The 17,146-nt window shown below is 41.0% G+C and overlaps 1 protein-coding gene across 1 annotated transcript in view; it reads right to left on the reverse strand.

The window, feature by feature from the left end:
* LOC116510460 (cytochrome b-245 heavy chain) overlaps window positions 1-16,381 on the reverse strand; it is a 31,494-nt gene extending 15,113 nt beyond the window's left edge. Inside the window, exons 1-6 of the mRNA XM_032220032.1 lie at window positions 16,283-16,381; window positions 14,461-14,556; window positions 12,074-12,184; window positions 6,501-6,585; window positions 5,286-5,431; window positions 4,884-5,074 (exon numbers count right to left, since the gene is read on the reverse strand). Coding sequence (XP_032075923.1) covers window positions 4,884-5,074; window positions 5,286-5,431; window positions 6,501-6,585; window positions 12,074-12,184; window positions 14,461-14,556; window positions 16,283-16,327 — 674 coding nt within the window. The 5' untranslated portion in view covers window positions 16,328-16,381. The remainder of the gene's footprint in view (window positions 1-4,883; window positions 5,075-5,285; window positions 5,432-6,500; window positions 6,586-12,073; window positions 12,185-14,460; window positions 14,557-16,282) is intronic.
* Window positions 16,382-17,146: the final 765 nt, after the last annotated feature.

The raw sequence follows: 17,146 nt of genomic DNA on the forward strand, positions 1-17,146 counted from the left end.
CTTGCCTTGCTGGTGAAGCTGCCTTGGTTCTATCCCAGGCACGACTAGCTAACTAACCCGCCATCCCCCCAGCCTCCAGCTTACCTTCACGCGCGACTTCCAAATCTTGAGCACTGTGCTGCGACAGACACTCTCGCTTTCCCAGCAAGAGAGCAGTGGAGAGAAAACAAGTCACCAAAGAACACATGGAGTGGCTCCATTTACTCTCTGGGTCAGCGGATGCTTTTTCTTTCCACCACTCCCTTACTGGGAGAGTGAGAGTTTCTTTTGCAGCACAGCGTTTTGGGTCCTGTAAATCCCTTCTGGAAAGCCAGGCAGAGAGAAGCAGCTACTTACAGGTCCCAAAGCGCTGTGCTGCAAAAGACGCTCTCCCTCTCTCAGCAAGAGCAGAGGTGGAGAGAAGAATCAGCCATTGACCTGGAGAGCACATGTAGTCACTCCACGTGTTCTCCATCAACTTGTTTTCTTTCCACCATTCTCTTGATGGAAAAGCGAGAGCATCTTTCGCAGCATAGTGCTTTGGGTCCCATAGGGAAAGCACTGCGCCAGAGAGAAGCAGCATTCAACCTGGCTGCTTCTCCCTGAAGTAGCAGAAAAAGAATATCCGGGGGTAAGTAAGGATATATGGAAGCAGTCTTGAGAAAGAAATAACTTATTCAGATGAGTGCTAGATAAGGTCTGAAATGCACGAAATCTAGAACTTTGGTTTGAATCTTCAATTATTCTCCCACTGCATCTTTCTGTTAAATAGGTTTGGCATTTTGGTGCCAGGATGCTGGTTTCTTAATAAGTCCAACTTGGTACAGAAAACGTATGGGTTTGACATGGGAGGGAAACAATCTGATATCATATTTTAGGACACATACAGCTACTGACTACTGAGCTCACTGTCAGGGTTCAGTTTTGTTGCATATCTATGTGATAATGGTGCTGTTCAGTTCCTTCAGTACATATGGTACAGTAATTCAAATTCTGTGACATTTTACAATAGCTTAAGTATAACGTGTAGATTTGACTTCATCAGCTGTCTACAGGTTAAAGTAAGACTTGACAGGTAAATCTGTCTTGATTTTTTTAATTGTCTGATTATAATCCTTTCGGTATGAATCTGGGAACAATTCCTATTTAATAATGATGAACTTATTTGGAAGACAGGGTGACAAGCTGTAGTTTTAATTCTTATTTCAAACATTCCAGGAGATGAACTGGCAACATCTTTTTTTTTTTTGCATAGCTTCAGCAAAGTATCCCTCTTCGCCTTTCAGGAGCCATAAGACCAAATGCTCCCATTAACCTGTTTCTTGGAATAATGCAAAGCTGGCAAATAAACCTGATTATTATTCTATTCCAGAAGAAAATAGAAATGATTTACATTTATATGCCAGCATATTCTTCTTTGTTGCCCCTTAAGACCTGAGAAATGATTTATAAGGAAAACTAAAATGCTGGCACAGATGTTTTACATCTTGAACCTGTTTGCTTCACACAGTATGATGGGCCATTCTATGAACATGTGCCAGCACACAGATAGTCTTGAAATGACACATGTGCCAGAAGCATCCTTATTGTTGCAACAAAAGCCAGTGGGGATCCTTATGGTTAGGAAAATGTTTTGGCAATATTTCGACAGAGTGTTTCAGTATGGCTTATATGTAGAAAGGAAAATGAAAATAGCTAGTTCCATTTATTAGTTTCCTTACTTAAATTCCTAACACCAAAAAATAGTTTTACTGAAGAACAGTAGACAGCTTTAGATACATTTTTTTCCTTTAAATAAATTGAAATGATGAACTGACCCAAGGAACAAAAGTTTACTATAAAAAGAGCCTTTATTGTGTCCCATTGGAAGGCAGAGGCTATCAGGAAAAAAACAGAGAGGAGTTTATGCCAGGAGAAATGAGAATTAATATACTGATAAGCAGTGATGTGCAGTCACTAGAGGCAGGGGAGGCGGGGCCTCACCAGTCTCCTGAGGAAAAGGAAACAATTTTTAAAATAATTAAAAAGGCCAAGGTAGTTGCTCCCAGACTCCAAGTCACAGTGACTCTGAGTCTGCTTAGTGCTAACTGTAGGAGGAGGCTAGAGAACTATGGGCCTCCTTTGCATAAGGAATTTTTCACCTTTTAAGAGTTAACCAAGTTAAAAAGCGAAAAATTCCTTATGCAAATGAGGCACGTGATTCTCCCGCCGCCTCCTGCAGAGGGCACTTTGTTTAGAGGCTTTTTTTAAACAGTTAAGCAGAGTCATTCACGTGGTGACTCTAGCAGCAACTATCCTAGCCTGCCTGGCCCTGGCTAGACCAAATCTTGCATTTTTGACGCAGCTGGAAGGTATGTGGTTCAGAAGGAAGGGGCAGGGGGGAGGAATTCAATTTATTTGTAATGTAAGTAATTGTAATTTGTTTTTATTTTGTGTGTGTGTGTGTGTGTGTGTGGTTTTTTTTTACCCGCCTCTGCTGGCGCGCGGGCTGGCACATCTATTTTTCATTTTTTATTCTTTTATATTTTTTAAAGCCATGCCGCCTCAGCGCGCCATAGAGCGAAAGATGTCCTGGTTTGTGGCCGGGCGGCATGCACTTTAAAGTACAAGTGTGCCACCCGGCCACAAACCAGGACATGTTTCGCTGAATGGCGGCCGAGCCGGCCGGCACTCTAAAATGCCGGCATGCCTTCCGGGCCGGCATTCAGTGGGACATGCTGAATGGCCGGCCCAGAAGGCATGCCGACACTTTAAAGTGCATGCTGGCTCGGCCGCCATTCAGTGAAACATGTTTCACTGAATGGCGGCCGAGCCGGCCAGCACTTTAAAGTGCCGGCATGCCTTCCAGGCCGGCCATTCAGCACTCGCACCCAGTGCTCGCACGCCTACCGGACGGCGCCAGGGAGGAGAGAAACCATGCAGGTCCCGCTGCTGACGGTACGGGCTGAGGGTTGGCCAGCTTGGGGTGGCTGCTGTCGAGGCCTCCAGCCTTGCAATCCTGGGCGGGGAAGGCAAAGGTTCACTCCGGAGCTGCGGAAGACCATTGCACTGGGAGGCGTCCGCCCTGGGGATCCCCCGTTTCCTCCCATTCAGATCACCCCCGAACCCAAAGGAGCCTGGGCGGGTTGCATTGCATTGCATTGCATTGCATTGCATTGCATCGCATTGCATCGCATTGCATTGCATCGCTTGCATTGCACGGCATAGCATCAAATTGTGCGTTTTGCTCGCCCTTCCAGCACAGGGGTGCAGGCCAGGGAAGATAGGGTTTGGGGGCACGGAGGAGAAAGGGGCAATCTCCCCCTTCATCCATCTGTCCCGCTGCAGAGCTCCTCCCAGGAGAGGGGGAGGTGGTGAGTGCGCTGATCCCTTTTGCAAGACCAGCCCTCCGCCTTCTTGTCCCGTTGGGAAGGGTGGATGGGAGACAAGAAGGGGGCAGGCTGGCCTCGCCGCTTGCATTTCCCCTATTCTCCCCCTCCCAATATAGGTGCAGAGAAAGAGCCAGGCTTCAGAAAGGAAAGGATATTTTTAATAATTTTCTTTGTCTGAATATGATTTCCCCTTGAGGAAAAGGGGAGTTTTAATTCCCCACCAGTAAAAAAAACCATTTAGTCTTTGAAGGGCCCTTGTGTGACATCTGCCTCTGTGTGTGTGTGTGCGTGTGTGTGTGTGTGTGTGTGTGTGATATCAGCCTCACCGCACGTCACTGCTGATAAGACAATCTGTTTATAAGATCAACATCTTAGCTGCTGTAGTTTCACAGCAGCAGAAATAAAAGTTAGATTTTAGTACTGATGCTTCAGATTTCCAAAGTCCCCAAAACAAGGGAATTTGCTTAAAGTGAGTGTGTGAGGGGGGAGACGGAGATGGAGATGGATGCATTTTCTTCGGGGTGCATTTTGGAGAAGTATCAGGAGAAATGCCAAAAGGGCAATCAGGGATTAAATTCCAAATTATATTGGGTCTTCAGGGGAAGGAGACATGAAGAACTCTCAACTGCATGTTTTTAAAAATCTCATTAAAATGAATGTCTAGAGGCAGCTCTTTAATTCTTAGCTATTTAGCTCAGAAATAACAGAATAACAGAGATGAAAGGAACTTTGGAGATCTTCTAATCCAACCGCCTGCTGAGGCAGGAAAACTGAGGATGCCAAAATCTGAGTAGAGGTCCTGGGAAAGGTGTCAGAATAACAGTATAACACCTAGAAGGGACCTTGTGGGGGGAACCCTATACCCTTTCAGAGAAATGGCTGTCCAGTCTTTTCTTTAAAACTTCTAGTGATTGAGCACCCAGGACTTCTGGAGAGAAGCAGTTCCACTGATTAATTGTTCTCACTGTCAAAAAGTTTCTCCTTAGTTTTAGGTTGCTTCTCTTTGTTCAGCTTCCATCCATTGCTTCCTGTTTTGCCTTCTGCTTCTTTGGAAAATACATTGCCCCCCACTTCTTTGTGACAGCTCCTTAAAAGCCTGCAACACTGTTGGGCAAAGCATGTGAGCCATTTCCTCCTTTCGGTGATCCATGAAAGTACATTTATAGTATGTAGATAATAAATTGAAAAAAGGTGAACATTTTTACAGAACTATAGATATGTTGAGACTGGGTGTGACAAGGAATGGCTGGGAGGGGAGGGGCCAGGCGAGGCAACCCTTGATGTGAGTGACATTGAGTTGGCCACACCCACCCATTCACACACCCACCCAGCCATGCCCATATGACCACCAAGCCCCACCCACAGAACCAGTAGTAAAAAAAATTGAATCCCACCACTGGACATCAGGTTAAAAATGATTCTATTACAGACTTCAGTCATTTACTGTTTTGATAGATCGTCCTAAGAAAGCCCTTTTGATACTGTCTTTAGGCAGTTCTTGAATGTGATATCTGAATAAGTGCAATTACTTACCCAAATCCATGGATGACAAGACCAACAAAAAAAATAACAAAGAGATGATGAGTAAACCAGAATACTTCAAAGTACGATCTGCGAATGGTTTTTGTAGATGATGTGATAATTAATATTAGACACAATGTAATGATAACACCACTGAGGCCAGCCAAAGTCGTAAATGCCACATAGAGGCCACCCATAGGGTTCTGGAAAGAAAAAATCATGTTGATATAATCATACCAAACAAATTCATTCTGACAGAATTGCATAACTTCTTTTGCTTTAAAACCAAGCAACTATATCCACAATAAAAGGCATTACATTAGGGTAGCGATGATTATAGGGAAAAATAAAATACTTCTGTATGCATGCGTGAGAAACAATAAACCTCTGATTCCCCCCCCCCCATCTGCTTACCGAAATTTTTTTTCTGGCAAAGTTCAGGTAAGTTTCACCTGACTGGTCACCCAGATCAGACAGTACACACTTAATGCTTCCATTTTTTTCAGTGCGTGCATCCACCAATCTTTCAACGTTAAATAAATGTGCAATTGTATGGATTGCTAGCAAAAAATAAAAATAAATAAAAAGTGGGATAGATGATATATATTAAATATTAAAGAGATAAATCACTTTTAAAATGCTTTGTTTTTCATATGGAAAGGGGATTTTTTGCTAACTATTTTGAGAACTGAAACATCCTATAAAATATAAAAACAAGTGTACAAGACACATACTTTACAAATACAGGTCGTTTTGTTTCTACTCTTAAGTTGTATACCTAATTATTTTAATTGCATTATTTTTCTCCAGTTATACTGAGGTGGCTTTTAATAATTAATCTATGAATGGTTTTGTGCAAAATTTGAAAAAGTAGATATTTGTTTGGAAATAAATATAAGATAGCAGAAGAACTTTGACAGCAAGGTAGAATAAGTGCATTTAATGCTGAAGGAATTTGACAGGACATGAAAAAGATATCTTGCTAGCACATATTCATAATAATGAAAAACTGCTAAAGCCCCAGTAAATTTATATCAAGATATTATGTTCCTTTTCTTTCTATTTTCTTTTAAACAAAAAATTCACAAAACTATTTCTTTTTAATATTTTGTATAGGACTTGATGACCTGAGACGTCTAAAATTAAATATAATTATACAGAATAAACTTCTCTTTCATTCATCCTCTGCATGTTTGACAGTTGCCAGAATTTAAATCTGGATTTCTATACTGTACTAAATCATGGCTTACTTAATCATAATATGTTGACTATGACTGGATTTGTACAGCAGAGAAAACTAAAAGCCATGTTTTATAAACCAGAGTGAACAAGTTCATTCAATATCCAACTGTATTACGGTTTAGCAAATGGACTACACTGATGATGTTAGCTAGTTAGGGTGGTAATGAAACATCTGGAAGAAAACAACTAAGTCAGAAAACACCAAGGACCCCACAACTCAACCCTGAGCTACAAATATTCTCTTCTATCAGTTTAACAAATGTTTTGTTTTCTTTACTTCTCTACTTCTTTACTTCTCATGCCTTTCTAGAAACTTGTTCCTTCAGTATGAGTTTTGTTCACTAAACTGATGAGACTTTGAATAAAATAGAACTTTGGAACACTCACCAGTATGTAGTGCAATCATCCAGGCCACCAGTTTGTGAAATGTGAGGTTTCTGTCCAACTGTCTTCTGACACGCACTGAGCAACACTAGAGATTCAAAAGAAAAAATGAAATACAACAGTACTATTTGTCTCTCCTGGTTCTCTCTTCTGAGTTTGAAGTGCTATCTACCCATTCTTGGGCTGATACTGAACAATACCTCATAAAGTTTGCTGACCCCATTATGCCTCCACTGAATCTGTTTCAGGCCCTATCAAATGAGGAGGCCTTGACTGTGAATGTGCTTTTAGTTATAATCAGCATGGCCATTTTTCTCTTCTAGCTTTAAATTATCATCACCTCCATCTCTTCTTTTTATTCATCTGGGTAGACAATAGAAGTGCTAAAACAATGCCTGCTACAATTATGTTAAGGAGCAATAAATTGAAGTTCAATCTGGACAAGACATATGTGCTGTTAGTGGATGTTTTATATACCAGGGTATATTGTTTCCAATTTGTTCTGGAAAAGTTGTATTCCCTCTGAATCCATTGTTTTATTACAAGGGATCCTATGGCAAAAAGTGATTTGTTGCAGCTTATATTAGAGCTATGGCCTTTACTGTAGCTCTGATATAGCAGTTCATACCCTGATAACTTGATATTTACACTTATTTACAATGTGTTTTATATGAAGCAGCCTTGATATTCAGTTAGCACAGAATATTGCATCGAGAATACTGGCATTATAAAGATATTCTATTGATTTTATTTAATCTTCACACTTAATTTCTCATCACAGGTAAGCTGGTGGTCATAATTGATCAGGATTTTCATCATTTGTGACTAAAAGAGAATTTGACAACTAGACAGATTCTTTGGGTATTAAAAGTTTCTTTACCATGTGGAATGGGATAAAGGAATGATTACCCTTAAGATTAGTTGTTCTGTTTGCTTCCCCTAACTAAAACAAATGAAACAGGATATTTGTACCAATACCCCCTGTGGGGAGGTAAATGAGTAATGAATGTCATGTCTCTGTTTTGGGAGATTGTGTAGAGGTCTACATGACACAGGAAAGGGGTCTACGTGACACAGGAAGGCCAGGTATTTGGGGATGATCGATAAGTTGTCAAAGAGTATAAAAGACTGTACAGAACTGCCATTTGGGGTTCAGGTTTTGCTCCTGAACTTTTGCGCAAATAAACCTTTCCCTTTGACAAAGAGCTGGTCTTGTCTCATTTTCTGCAACATTTCTGGCACCCCAGAATGGGACAACCAGGCAATCTTTCGCTCCGGACGACTAGGACCCCACGCTGGCAGAAGGATCCGAGCCCCGGGTACCTCAGGCGCCACGAGGCTTCTTGCTTCGGAGGAACGGGGGAGGACACCTTCCACCATCGAGGGAAATCCAAGTCAGCCCAAGGACCCTTTGTGTGAGTAAGGGAAAGGAGAAAATCTGAACAAATCCTGGCCAGGACGAGAGGGAATACAAGACCTGCTGGCAGGCAAGTATAATATAGTGTTGTGTACCTACTCCTCTAGAGAGTAGAAGAGGGTGCCTGATCACCACCCTGGACTCGGGACGTCGATCCTAATGAAGTCCGTGTTAGGTTGTATGGGAGGTTAAACCACTGCAGTTTCCGTTGGTGACTGTCGAGTATCCAGCACCGCGGGTCAGTGGTAGTGTTTTAGAACATGGGAGGAGGAGGTAGTGTCCTGAGAACACCCCTCCAGTGTATGTTGAAGAATTTTAAGAAGGCATATAATGGGGATTATGGGGACCCCCCAGCAACCCAGGCTAATTTAAAAATATTTTGTGAGTCAGAATGGCCCACTTTTGGTGTAGGATGGCCCCCAGAGGGAAGCTTAGTCCATCAAGTTGTAACAAACTCAGGAACTGGCCACCAAATAAACCTTTCCCTTTGACAAAGAGCTGGTCTTGTCTCATTTTCTGCAACAGGACCACAGAATCTGAGAATACCTATCATATTTTAAGACTGAAAGATAAAAACTAACAAGAACTAATAATAAGAAAAAGAGTAGAACAGTGGTGTCAAATTCCATTTCATTGAGGGCCACATCAGGGTTGTGTTTGACTTCAGGAGGCAGGGTTGGGCATGGCCAGGATAGGCATTGTAAGCTCAATGTCACTTGTGTCGGGGGCACTTGTGGTTGCCCTAGTGCTCTGCCAGCAAAAATGGGTTTCTGAGTTCTGCTTTTAGCTGTGATAACCTCCTGCAACCCTCTACCAGCAAAAATGGAGCTTGAGAGGACTTCCAAGCTCCATTTTTCACTGGCAGAGGCACCGCGGGACAGTCCTTCGCTGTTGCCAAGGTGGCCTCATGGGCTAGATCTAAGCAACCCGTGGGCTAAATCCAGCACCCAGTCTTTGAGTTTGACACCCCTGGAGTAAAAGAAAAAAAGAATAAAGAAACAGAGAGAGACAACAGAAGTATAACAAAATAAAAAATAAACAGAAATACAAAAAGAGAATCATACTGCTTGTATTTAAGTCTAAAACTAATTTGTTTATGAATTGTTCAGAAAATCATGACTGAAACAAACCATTAACATGCATGAATAAACCAATTTATGGTTTAGCTTTATGTCTTTATAGTTGATATATCACATTGATTTAGAAAAGCCTGGGGTCAGACCTGCAAGCCATCTTTTCCTTTGGGATTTCAGGCCTGCCACACTTTCTACTGTGGGAAAATGGGAGGGGGGATTATATGGAGTTGGGTGATATGTAGCCAAAATAACATTCTTCAGGAAAGTCAAGGTCATTTTTATCTCTGCATTTGGCTGGATCTGGATGAGAGGAATCTGTCTTTGTGGCAGTGAAAGATTGGACCCTGTGATAAACTTGTTGGTGTTGGGACAAGATCTTGAACTTTCAACTGGGTGGGGAAACCTGGAAGCTTCAAATTCGGGTTTCCCAGATAGGCCAACAGGACATCTCTAATAAATTGGAACTTTGAAGGAACACAAGCCTCGGAGTTTTATTTCGTTGGAAGTGGTTTTTTTAGAACCCTGATATTAACCTGAATCTCCCTTAAAATACTTCACCAGCTACCCCGAACCTCGGGGTGCTGTCCGGGGTCCTGAGCCCCAGCCTTGATCTGAACCCAGGCAATGCGAAGACTCAGGGAAGATGGAGGAAGAGAAGAAGTCCATGAGGGGAGCCATAGGTGATGGATCGGTGATTTATGTCAAGACCATCTACTCACCTTCCCAAACCATGGTGGAAGCTGAGGAGGCTACTGAGACAGAATGCCAGTTGGGAGCAAGGAACAAAGAGCCAGCTTCTGGCAAACCTTGCAACTGGACTGGACCATTCAAGGCAAAGCTGTGGGATTCACCTCCCCACAGGAGATGTTGTTGGAACCACAGATGGGTGCGGGATCGGCCTCAACCCACAAGTGGAGAATGCCACAGCAGACGTGAAACAGGCACTCTGGAGAATGGGGATTCCCACCACCGTCATGCAGCCAGTTGCTGGCTGGCCTCCCAGATGAATTTGGACAGCTCCCAGACGAATTTGAAAGCAGATCAGCCCACAGCCCTACAGCTGGAGTGGGGCTAATTGCAGCCCCAGTTAACCCCGGGTTGCAAATGCCCCAACAACCAGGTTGAATGAATCACCTGGCCAGCTGCTGACAAGCCCACAGCAGATCTTTTGGGGGATTCTGACCCCAAATCAGCCACCAACATTTGGGTTGCTGCCAACAAGCCAGATCCCACCAGGATGGGCTTTCTACCCAGGACAAGGATGGGTGCAGTATCAGTGGACACCAGCCCGCATCGAGCAGCCAGTGCCTGCCCAAATGCCCACACAAATCCAGCCGCAAGCCCCACTGATTGCCACGCCTCCCAGATTCTGGACGATGTTTGATGGGACACCTGGAAAGCTAGCCCATTTCCTAATTGAATCTGGGCACATATTGACCAATTCAATTCAATTCAATTCAATAAAATTTGTATGCCGCCCACTCCCTTGGGACTCTGGGCGGCTTACAGACAGATAAAGAAGCATTTAAAAATTTAAAAGTAAAAAAATACAATTGTTAAAATTACACAACTTCCATTCAGTCTAAGTGGGGCTGGACATTGATCAACAGCCCCAGGCCTGCCGGAACAGCCAGGTCTTAGTGGCTTTATGGAAGGCCAGGAGAGTGGTAAGGGTCCGGATCTCTACAGGTAGAACGTTCCACAGGGCCGGCGCAGCTACAGAGAAGGCCCTCCCCCGGGGGGGCTGCCAGCCAGCATTGTCCGGTCGATGGCACCCGGAGGAGGCCCAACCTGTGAGATCTTGTTGGTCGTTGGGAGGTATGTGGCAGGAGGCAGTCTCTCAGGTAGCCAGGTCCTAAACCATGTAGGGCTTTAAAAGTAACGACTAGCACCTTGAAGCGCGTTCGGAGACCAATAGGGAGCCAGTGCAGCTCGCGGAGGATGGGTGTAACATGGGTGTATCTAGGTACACCCAGTATCACTCGCGCGGCTGCATTCTGGACCAAATGCAGTCTTCGAACACTCTTCAGGGGCAGCCCCAGGTAGAGCATGTTACAGTAATCCAGTCTTGAGGTGATGAGGGCATGAGTGACCATTAGAACCAATATGGGGATCAATACCCTTCTGACCCAGATTTGGTTTCAGCAATATCAGATTAGATGAATGAGGGGGAGGCATCAGAATTGATAGCTGAGCTCCACAATGAAGCAGCTCCTGAGCTAGACGCCGCCGACAGATTTGTCTAACTGATGAAAATCAGATTTAACAATGTCGCCCATCAAGTGGAGGTGGAAGCGCAAATCGAAGAGTTGAAGCAAGCTGGCTGACCGGTGAAAGAGCTAGTTTGGGAGTTTTGGAGACTGGCTGGAAAATTACAAGACTGGCCAGAGGGCCTCCTTGTACACACATTCAAGGAGGTGCTGGATCCTGAGCTCAGAAAGGCATGTGGCATCCAGTGGGTGCTGGAACGTATCCAGAATTGGTACAACACTGCAGTCATCCTGGATCATGAGCTCCACCCCAACTGAAAGTCAACCACTGAAAAGCCAGCCATGAGACCCCTAGGTCGCCAAGTACAAACAAAACAAACCGAAACACCTACCCCAAAATTGGCTGGATGGGAGGAATCTGTCTTTGTGGCAGTGAAAGATTGGACCATGTGATGAACTTGTGGGTGTTGGGGCAGGATCTTGAACTTTCCACTGAGTGGGAAAACCTGGAAGCTTTCAGATTCAGGTTTTCCCAGATGTGTCAACATGACATCTCTAATAAATTGGAACTTTGAGGAAACAAAAGCCTCAAAGTTTTATTTAGTTGGGGGTGTTTTTTTGGAACCCTGACACCTGGCTTATATGCTGTTTGACTCAGTCAGTAACTGGGTGGGCACAAGAATTTTCAATGAATGACTCAACGCTGAATAGTCTCATGTTTTCGCTGAAGTCAGAATACCATCTTCAGAGAAAGTTCATTCACTATCACAACATTTGTATTAATGGTAATCTACAAGATTAAAAGAATAGAAGACAACCCTTGTTTGCTTACAATGATTATTATTATTTTGATTAAAAATAGTAAATACTTACTGCACTTGAGCCTCTGAGAAAGGAAAGCAGATTTCTACAGACAGGAAGCAGAATTAATAGGCAGTTGAAATTCAAACATGCTGCAGGTGCCCGGGCCAATGCCAAATAAGACTAAACATGAGACAATAGGATCATAATTAATCAAGCAATATCATTTAAGGATACATTGAAATAGAACTAAAAGCCCTAGGGAAAATCAACATTAAAATTATATAGGGACTGTGGGACCTGGCCAATATGATTAATAGAAAGGGATGCTGGGAATTATAGTTTAGCAACATCTACAAAGCCATGAGCTTCTGAGGTGCCATTTACAAAAATTTATTGCAATATATATGAATGTGAAGAAAAATAGGATTAAGTCTGAAACACTAACTGCAAACTAATATACACCAAGAAACTTTTCATTGTTGGCATAACATAGACTAACTGATATTAATTTAAAGTCATAGTATGGTTCTACGAGACAGAGTGACAATATTTAAATTCAAAGCTTCTAAGGAGGCAAGACTATTTCTGATAACTAACACCTCAGCTTATTTTAAGTGATTCTATGAATGACCATCTTGCCCAGAAGAAAGGTTATCAAAAGATGGTGCATGGAGGAAAAGAACACCATAACATTGCTTAAACACAATTTGGGAAGAAAGGTATGTTAAGAGGAACAAGGGGGGGTCTCCTGAGACTCTTAACTATTGCATATTGCCCCTGTGACTGTTCATTGGTTTTGTTATTTTCGGTGGAACACTCTTGACAGTTACAGCTGCTTTGTGGCTTCTATCCTTCTTATCCAGGAATTTTCTCATCCCTCCACTCTTAAAATATTTCTGCTCAATTTAAAAATTATTGATTTGTGATCATTTTTGGAATTAGCTTCCCTTCAGAATTTTGAGACATTTTCATTTGCTTTTATACTGAAAAAATGGAGCAATAACTATTTTTTCTACAACAGGGATGTCCAACCTGGGTGGGGAATTCTTGGAGTTGAAGTCTACAAGTTGTCAAAGTTGGACACCCTGCTGTACAGCCTGCATTGCTCTACATCTACCCAGCTAGATACCCTGTTTCCCTGAAAATAAGATCTCCCTGGATAATTAGCCCAATCGGGCTTTTGAGCACATGTGCTAAAATAAGCCCTCCCCTGAAAATAAACCCTCCACAAAAATATTGCAACACAGCAGCAGCCACGCTTGCTGCCTCCTGCACTTCAAAAATAATAAGGCCAAGTGCTTATTTCGGGGGTCAAAAGAAAATAAGACCCTTTCTTATTTTCAGGGAAACATGATAGTACTAAAGCAGATGAATTTGTAATGTACTGTTGTTACTATTTCCCTTTGTGTCTTGCTCAAACTCTGCTTCCAATTTCTGCATAAAGCAAGAAGAATCAGGTTCTTGATGGGGCAATACCCTTAAGCAACACCTAAAAATATTTCCTGGAAGACTGCCCTCCCCTTCTAGTAGTGGCTGATGCCAGGTTCTTCCCATGGGTGGGGTGGGGTGGGGGAAACAAATGAACCCTGATGCACCACATATTGTTTTTTCTGCTTTGTAATAGATGTAACAGAACTTCCAGTGGTTTAGGGTTATCATCCTGCAAGGATTATTTTTAAAAAAGGAGGAGTGTTATACTTGGTTTGTTTGACCGTTGATTCAGATCAATGTGGAAGTGGAAGGACAAAAAAAGGGAAATGGGTTTGAACAGAGACTTCTAAGATTGCTTAATAGACAGCTACATTTATAACAGTCAAGCTGAAATAAAGTTGCAACATTTCAGAGAAAAATATATTGACATTTTATCACAGAGGAATATTCTATATATGTATCTAGATTTTCACTCTCAGCATAATAACAATAATACTGTATTATTTCTTCCTGATGCATTTTCAGCAAAAAAACCCAACCCCAAGCTATTGGTTTGTTAAAATTAACAGCAGAGGAATAATTAGAATTTCAGGGGGAAAGTTAAACCTAACTTTTAGTGCTTCTGAACAGGATCACTGGGTGGTCCTGGGCTTAACTTTTCTCTCCCCAGTAGTTTCTCTCTTGCTAAAAGAAGCAAGGAAAAGTATTTTGCCTATGCCAGAATTATTGAGAAGAGAGTTTTCACCTCATTTTTTTTCCCCAAAGCAAAGAGAAACATTGAAACCTTAACTGGACCTCTGCAAGCTGCACAGAAAATGGCTGCAATCATAGGTGGGTTCTCAATCAATCCACTTGTCATATGGATGACAACAGAAAGAAAGGAGACTTCTTGAAAAGTTAGAACTGGCCATATAAATAGAGATGCACATTTTGAGCTGCAATTAGCAGCAATATCCAGTAAACATTAGAACAATGATGAAGTTCACTGAAACATGGGAACAAACAGCATGTGATGTAGGACTTACCCCAAGAAGTTCTCTTGTATAGTAATACGGCCACCCATTAGCATAGATTAAGTAGTAATAGCAAAAGAGGAAAACATTTAAACCCAGCCATACTAGCTGAAAGAAGAAAAACATGGCCTAAAATTATTTTCATTACTTTACTATAATTGCAAGATCTAATGATTAGAATAGGTTTCTGAAAACTCTAGCCCAGATTTGGAGGAAAGCAGCAAAGTCAAAAGGTTATGCAGCCCAATTTGAACCAATTCTACTTTTAACAGTTACATTAAACAGTGAGCCCAAGTAGGTTTAGACAATTATATTGCATTATATTCTATGCAGGCTTGGCTTCTTTCCCCAAGTGCAAAGTGTGCACTTTTCAATACAGGTAGTCCTCAACTTACAACAGTTCATTTAGTGATCATTCAAAGTTACAACGGCACTGAAAAAAGTGGCTTATGACTGTTTTTCACATGATCGTTGCAGCACCCCATAGTCATGTGATCAAAATTCAAACACTATGCAAGTGATTATGTTTATGATGGTTGCAGTGTCCTGGGGTCATGTGATCAGCTTTTGCGACCTTCTGACAAGCAAAATCAATGGGAAATCCAGATTCACTTAACAACCATGTTCCTAACTTAACAAATAGAATGATTCATTTAACAAGTGACAAGAAAAGTTGAAAAATTGGGTAAACTCACTTAACAAATGTTTCACTTAGCGACATAAATTTTGACCTCAATTGTGGTTGTAACTCAAGGACTATCTGTAGTATTTTAAAATTATGATGGTCTTTAGGTAAATAATGACACTTGGAACTGCATTGCTGTTTTTAAATTTAAATCATATCCTCACCCTAACTGTGAACAATAAAATAGCACTGACTACTGTTAGTAGTGGTGCTGCTGCTTAACATCCTGACCCCTTCTCTGTATCACTAGCAGAGGCAAGATGGTGACTATGCCTGGTTTTCTCAAAAACTGATCACAACAATGTTAAATGCAGATGAGGTTTCTCAAAATTAAGTGAAACTTCTTAAAATCTTACCCTTAGTGGTGGAGAGGGGTGTTAATATTGTCAATTTTATTAACTTTGTTTGCTTACTGATCAAGCACTTTAATTATATTTTAGTAGGCTACAAAAGTTTCACAGAAAGGTAGTCCACATTTTGGAATCTACCTGGAAATCTGAGCTTCTTTTGTTATATGTTACTATTTTAGTAATTACTAAAATTCTTACTAAAATTACTTAGTTCTCAATGAAATATCTGCAGTAATACATAATTAGAAATCATATGAATTGGGTAAAAATTCAGTAAACAATAGTCTCATGATCCAGCCTAGTTTTATACTAATTCTGAAAAACTTTGTTAGTATCATACTGGTATCCAAAAAAGTATTCAAAACTAGAGAATACTTGGGGGAAAAGGCTTTAAAGAGAAAAAAAAGACACAATTAAAGGCATAAATAAAATGTCTACTCACATAACTCATATAACAATTTATAATAATTTATAAAAGGCACCAATTTCTTTTGGAAACCCTTAAATTGCTACCACCCTTTAACTAAACTTGTTTTTTTATAAATCATATTTATTTCCTATTTTTTTCCAATAGTACATATTTCCAGACAGTTCATATTTCATTGAGAATTCTCTATAAGTAATTGTTTTTAAAGCCATAACACACTTATTGCTTAAAATACTGCATATATTAAAACTACAATGCATTCAAAACAGGAAGACGTTTTTAAATTATTGCACTTCTTGAGTTGAAGATGCTTTTATAAAACTAAATTGATTTTGATTTTGGGAAACTAAAATGCATAATAAATGTACTTACAATGACAAATATGGAGAGTCCTTCGTTCTCTGCCCAGTTGCCCATGATGACAGTGAGAACTGTTGTGAATCTGAGCTGTGTTTGATTATCATATAGTACATACTTTTTTTCTCCTTCAGAAAAGGAAGTGCATACTAAGGCTTGCAACAATCTGTTTCCTTATTTCATCTTGCATGCATTAGATAAACCTCTATGTGTTCAGAATAATGTCCACCCTTTTCTCCTTAAAAATTCATACATAAAAATCAAACCTCAATTATTGTCTTCTGCATCTCTTTAGAGTAAAGCATGCTTGTTTTAGAAATGTTATAACACCCATTGCAGGGTTGTGATATCAGATTTATTATAGGATTGTTTTTATTTATCTGTAATTGTTCAAAACAAGATATTATTCAGGACTGTAATTATTTCTGGCATTAGATAATACTTATGTCACTCACCTAGGTCTTTTAAAGAATGCAATCATATTGGTGATCTGCTGTTATTGTTTGAAATCGGAGTGTTACACTAGTTCTTTTTTATCAGTTCTGGTCTTTTTATTTTCCCCTTTGATTGAATGTGAATTGGCATGATTATGATCAGGAAATAGATCTCAGCATTGTAGTAGATAGCCTGATTACAGTGTCAATACAGTGAGTTGTTGCTGTAAATAAAAGGCAAGTCCCATGTTTCAAATCATTGGAAAGGGAACTGAAAATTAAAACATGAATACATTAATCCTCTTTTATAAGGCTCTGGAATGACCAGATTTGAAAGCTGTCTACGGCTCTGGTTACTGTACATCAAAATATCATAAATATTATAGAACTGGGAGGGGGAGTATAGAAAGAAGCAGTCAAAATAAGATTTTAGTTTAGATCAATG

Source organism: Thamnophis elegans, chromosome 6 (genome assembly GCF_009769535.1).
Source record: "Thamnophis elegans isolate rThaEle1 chromosome 6, rThaEle1.pri, whole genome shotgun sequence".
In the NCBI taxonomy this organism is placed as follows: domain Eukaryota; kingdom Metazoa; phylum Chordata; class Lepidosauria; order Squamata; family Colubridae; genus Thamnophis; species Thamnophis elegans.